General features: G+C 38.5%; 1 protein-coding gene across 1 annotated transcript in view; it reads right to left on the bottom strand.

Annotated features, from left to right (window-relative positions):
* Positions 1 to 526: 526 nt before the first annotated feature.
* Positions 527 to 6000, bottom strand: part of KLHL32 (kelch like family member 32) — a 243599-nt gene continuing 238125 nt past the window's right edge. The window contains exon 11 of the mRNA XM_062187625.1: positions 527 to 1786. Within this exon, the coding sequence (XP_062043609.1) occupies positions 1625 to 1786 (162 nt within the window). The 3' untranslated portion in view covers positions 527 to 1624. The remainder of the gene's footprint in view (positions 1787 to 6000) is intronic.

Genomic DNA, 6000 nt, shown 5'->3' with positions numbered 1-6000 from the left:
TGGAATGCAAGCATCATAAGTGGCAACTTTACTGCTGCACCACATGGCTACCCATTTTTTTAAATCACCTTTTTCCCTAATCCTCAATCTCCCCTGTGTCCTTCAATCTGAATGACCTGAATTATATATATTTTAAAAACAATGCTTTAGGCTTCTTACAATGATGTATATATAAAGTTTGTGAATTATTTATGGTAAAGATTTTTTTTCATCCTTTTTTTTTTTTTTTACTAAAAATGGCTACATGTATGAAATAACAGTTTCCTGTAAGAGAAGGATTGCTGAATGATTAAATTGCCAAAGTAAAATCTTAATAAAGATGATCTTAAGTCCTGACATGATTATGAAAACAGAAAACTCAGACTTGTTGAATTCATGTTCAAATATGATTATTAACTTGTTTATTTTTTGTTCTAGACAAAGCAAACCCAAAAACCTAGCCTAAAAAAGAAATCTTATGCATTATTAAAAGTGTTAGTAATAAAATATGTATTGGTGGTGGTGAAGAATCCCACAAGCACTCAAGATTGACATAACCTTTAACAAAGAGGAAAAACTTTTATTAGACCTGCCAATTCTAGGTTCAAACTTATGTCAAAGCACTTTATGGTACCTTAATTAGTACAACTAAGGTTTTTATGCTGTAAAAGGTCATTTTTTTTCATTAAATGATTTTAAATGAGACATTTAAGAGAGTTATTATTTGAGGAAAGGATTTGTGCAAGGTTAGATATCTTTGGTGTTGGTAAACTCCCTTTTTACTAATTAGTCTGTCTCTTTCAGCAGTCTTCAGAATCATTTATCCCATAGCTTGCTGTCCAAGTTCTACCTAGTAATCTTTAAACTTCAAAAATAATCTGCTGGTTCATGTACAAAGCTGTTAAGACAGTAAGATACCTTGTGATTTGAGTAACCTTTTCTCTTAGGTGAAGAACTTAAAAGTAGTTATCTAATTTTCATGTGAATTAATATGGAAATCAATAATTTCTCTCCTTAAAAAGTGGGAAATCTGAAGTACTGTAAAGTTAAGGTTCTGACCTTAGGTCAGAGTAACCCAAGTGTAAAATCTGGGTATTCCAACTGCTATTACATTGTATTTCTATTTTTCGTATCACCTTGAATAAAATATGGCACTTAAAAATTTATGGTGTAATAATGTTGAGTCTCAACTGAGCAGGCTGCATAATGTTAAATTGTAAAAGACAAATTAGAAGTCCACATTTAAATAGTGAAGTACAGAAGTTTTCTTTTAAAGATCATGGATGCCATTGTGTAAAATAAATTGCCTAATAGCGTCATGTCTTGGACAGCACTGATTAGAAAAAGTCACAAAGAATGCTTTAAAGACCCATGAAACAACAATGTTTTGTTAAGTTGGCACTAAGCTACATGACAATAAAAGTCATATATATTGTATGTTGACATGATGAGAAGGGTGACAAGAATTCTCAATAATGTATTTTAGAAAACTGTTCATTTTTTGCTAATATTTATCTGAACAGAGACCTATGAAACAAGACAAGGAAGCGTTGAGCACTGAGTCTTTTCATGCCCAGTATCCGAAAGTCAGCCTTTGTTTTCCTCATGTTTTGTTCATGATGGTTATTAACTGAGCACTGGCTTTTCAGATGGTGCCAATTCTGTGATGAGGCACTTGAAGAGTCTGAAGGTTAGGGCATGTGAAATACGGAGCTGGAAGGAAGCATGCTGCTATTCCATTGGAAGCAAAAGGGAGTGTAGGCCCATAGAATACTTCTTCTTTGCCTTCTCTACTTACATCCAATACCTACAAAAGAAGAGAAGAAACTTGTATGTCAAAGATAATTGCTCAAAATAAGCTGTAGACACATCAAAGGAAGCCTGAATTTAAATTCACTGATGCCACCATCACCATACCTTACGCTTTATTTCTTTTGCTAGTATGGTATGAGAAATACTAAGTTCCTAATAAGTGCTATATATGTATACACATGGGACTGTACAAAACATACTTTATAATTCAGAACAATATGAGAGTAGGCAGCACTATCCTCACCTAATAAAACCAACTTAGTCTGGTTAAACAATGTGCCCAAACTAGCTGATGTTAGTGTCATAATGTTGGCTCACAAGTCTAACTGTAAAATGAAAACAGGAACTTATAGCTTTGTTGTGAAAATTGGTGACATCTAGCTCCATGTCTGGCACATGTAAAACATCTTAGTAACAGGTTCCAAATTAGTTGATTCTAGAAATTTTTCCCCAGCTTATTTCCCCTTCAAGTTGGAGTCCCGTCTCCTCTTGTGTGGCATAGCTTCATTGTTAGTCTGTGCCTGCTGTCAGCTAACTGAATCTGGCTCACTGTTACTACTAGAAAATCTTCATGAAAGCTCCTCTCATCCCATTCGTCAGACTCATCAGGCTCTTTCCAGTCCTCAATCATCTTAATCTCTCTTTATTCAACTTTCCTCCAGCCTTATCTAAAACCTTTCCTTTCTTGGAGTCCATGATTTCACAGTAAATAAATTGTCACTGACATTGCTCTACTTCTATCTACCTTTGTCCCATTTCCTCTAGCTGCATTCTAGAAGTAGGTGTGCCCACATTTTCCAAACACAGACCCCTTGGTGTCTTCTAATTTTTCCACTCTCCTGCCTTCATCTAGCAAATATGGTTAATGCTTAAGTTTTTAAATTATAAATAAAAAGAACCGGGGCCAGTGCTGTGGCACAGCAGATGAGGGCGCTGTCTGCAATGCCGGCATCCCACGTGGGACCCGGTTCAAGTCCCAGCTGCTCCACTTCCAGTCCAGCTCTCTGCTTTGGCCTGGGAAAGCAGTAGAAGATGGCCAAAGTCCTTGGCCCCTGTACCACATGGGAGACCCTGAAGAAGCTCCTGGCTCCTGGCTTCAGACTGGCGCAGCTCCAGCCGTTGCAGCCGATTGGGGAGTAAATCAGCGGATGGAAGACCGACCTCTCTCTCTCTCTCTCTCTCTCTCTCTCTGCCTCTCCTCTCTTTATGTAATTCTTTCAAATAAATAAATAAATCTTTAAAAAAAATGAAAAGAACCCTTGAAATCTGAGGATCCAAGCTCATGAATGAGAAAATCATTTAGCCCTAAAATTATAAAAGAGCTTCTTGCAATTTTTTTTTCCAAAAGGACATATAGTTGTCATAACCATTTATTGAACAATATACCCTTTCACTGCTAATTCAAAATATCTCATTCATACTAAATACAAATATTTTCTCTGTTCTCTTTCATTAATTTATATATGCATTTGCAGTGTCACTTTTACAGTTATTTTCACTAGGCAAGGCAAATCTCGTTCATCTTCAAACACTTCTTAGTTGTTTTTAATGCATCTAATGTTTGTAAAGAAGTTTCAGAACAGTTTGACAAGTGTCATTCCAGCCCATGAGAAAAAGAGAAATCTGAATGGGATTTTGAATAGTATTTCATCAGTAATTTCGATATCATTTAAAATTTATCATGAATACATAAGGTATGTACTACAACTGACAAGAAGCTAAGATACAGGAAAAATGAAATGACTTGCTCTGTGAAACGTAGCTAATAAGTGGCAGAGCCAGTATTGGAGCTCAAGGATGCAACCCAGAAAGAGCAAGGAATTCGTGCCATCATGATATCCATCCTTTCAGCCGAATACATTTTTAGGAAGCAAAATACCAGTGAGGTAATCATCCAAAGAGCTTTTGTCTGGTTCCCTGGGCCAACAGAGACTGCATATGTTAAGCAGATGTAATGTATTTAATCTGAGAAGGGAAAAGGAAGCATTGGCAGTTTTTCTCCAAAACACTCCCCTGTAAACTGGCAGAAAGAAGACATTTGGGAGAAGGTGGTGCCAGCTTGGCAGCATATCCTCCAGCCAAAAGGAAATAATAGTAAATGAAGAGAACAGTAGAGGTGATCTGGAAACACAGACTAATCACTTGCACACTTATGCAGCTGCTCCCTTATGCGCTACTTGTCATCCACGGCACACTAGATGAGAGTCCAACTTCCAAGCCAGACATTTGCTTACACATCAACTACATAAACAAAAGGACCTTCACTTTTGTCAGAAATCTATTTATATTATTTTTCTATGAGTCTATTACTAACAAGTGCAAATGTCAATATCTAAACAAGTATTAGTTCAAGAGCATCTTAGCTTTTCTCTTGTTTGGTTTTCCTTGTGATAGATCAAATAGTCTGCTACATCAGAACAGGAGAAGGAAATAAAATACTGTGCTTTCAGCACACCAAATGTGCTGCATCTCAGTGTGGCTGAATCCTACAAATGACAAGTGAGCCTGGATTTGGGTACAAAGGGTGTAATTGAATGAGACAGATCATTGGCTGGTATTTTTGAAGCAAAAAAAAAAAAATTTTCAGTCCTTCTAGATGTTGATGGAAAAATCTGAACTATTTCAGTGTGACTTCATTAATCAACCATGCTTTTGGATTAATAATCTTCATATTAATCTTGAGTTAAGGATTACATAGATTTCACCTCATTATATAAATATTTAAACTTTGATATTTTTAGCATGTATACAATTTTCTCTACCACTCTCCTGTACTTTTTTGTTTTTTTGAAAGATTTAGGGCTGGCATTGTGGCACGGTGGGTAAAGCTGCTGCCTGGGCTGCTGGCATCCCATATGGGCACCATTTCCATTCCCAGTAGCCTCACTTCTGACTCAGTTCCCTGCTAATGCATCTGGAGAAGCAGCAGAAATGGCCCAAATTCTTGGGCCCTGCACCCTGTGGGAGACCCAGAAGATATTCCTGTCTCCTGGTTTTGGCTTGGGCCCACCTCCAGCTGTTGCAGCCATTTGGAGCGTAAAACAGCAGTTGGGAGATCTCCCTGTCTCTCCCTCTCTCTCTCTGTAACTCTACCTTTCAAATAAATAAACCCTCTGTGCTTTAAAATAGCCAGTTGTTCCCCTTCATCTCTTGAGGATGAATTTCCTTGTTAGGGAACAGCCAAACATTAACAATTAGTTAGTGCATATGCTATGTGGTCATTCTAAAGAAAAATTATTTGGGGACAAAAAAAAATGATGTGACTGTAAAGTTTTCTAGTTTGGGTGTTTTTAAAATGCGTATGTCTAAGCTAACATCTATAACTATTCTAAAATAGGAGATGTGAACAAGTGATCTCTGGCAGCACTCTGGTCTCCTATATATGATGTGATAGAGTCCTCTTTATTTTTTAATGATGTTAGGACTTCAACTTGTTTTCTGTTCTTTGAGCTAACTTGATATTAAAATGAGTGAAGGGGCCAGTGCTGTAGCGCAGCAGGTTAAAGCCCTGGCCTGAAGCGCCGGCATCCCATAATGGCACCGGTTCTGATCCCGGCTGCTCCTCTTCTGATCCAGCTCTCTGCTGTGGCAAGGGATAGCAGTGGAGGATGGCCCAAGTCCTTGGACCCCTGCGCCCGTGTGGGAGACCAGGAGGAAGCTCCTGGCTCCTGGCTTCAGATCGGCGCAGCTCCGGCCGTTGCGGCCATATGGGGAGTGAACCAGCAGAGGGAAGGCCTCTCTCTGTAACTGTCTTTCAAATAAACAAAATAAATCTGAAAAATAAAATGAGTGGAAATATACTCATGAATACATTTAAATGTGCAGCTTCACTTGTGCCCATTTTTTGGCAGGACTCGGTCACTTATTGGCAACTTTACTTCACTTACTCCCTTGTGCAAGCACTCAAGTGAAGTGATCCAAAGCCGCTTAAAAAACCGTTCCCACACTCCACAACACTACTGTCCAATATTTTACTAATCCTGAAGAAACCCAAAGACAATGAAAATGACAAACACTTGCTTGGATAAAGACTGGAAGAAGTGCTCTGTGCGAGGAAACTGCTCACTTCTTGTGATCCAAAAGAGAAGACAGCTCTAGTCCAAAGCAGCTTCCAGATCATACATGCTGGAGTTGGTGCTGTTGCACAGTGGATTAAAGCTCCAGCCAGCAGCGCCAGCATCCCATATGGGTGCCAGTTCCAGCTCCTTG

Source organism: Lepus europaeus, chromosome 3, assembly GCF_033115175.1.
Source record: "Lepus europaeus isolate LE1 chromosome 3, mLepTim1.pri, whole genome shotgun sequence".
Classification (NCBI taxonomy): Eukaryota; Metazoa; Chordata; class Mammalia; order Lagomorpha; family Leporidae; genus Lepus; species Lepus europaeus.
The sequence above is the reverse complement of the archived record's forward strand: the minus strand, read 5'-3'. Positions and strand labels throughout refer to the sequence as shown.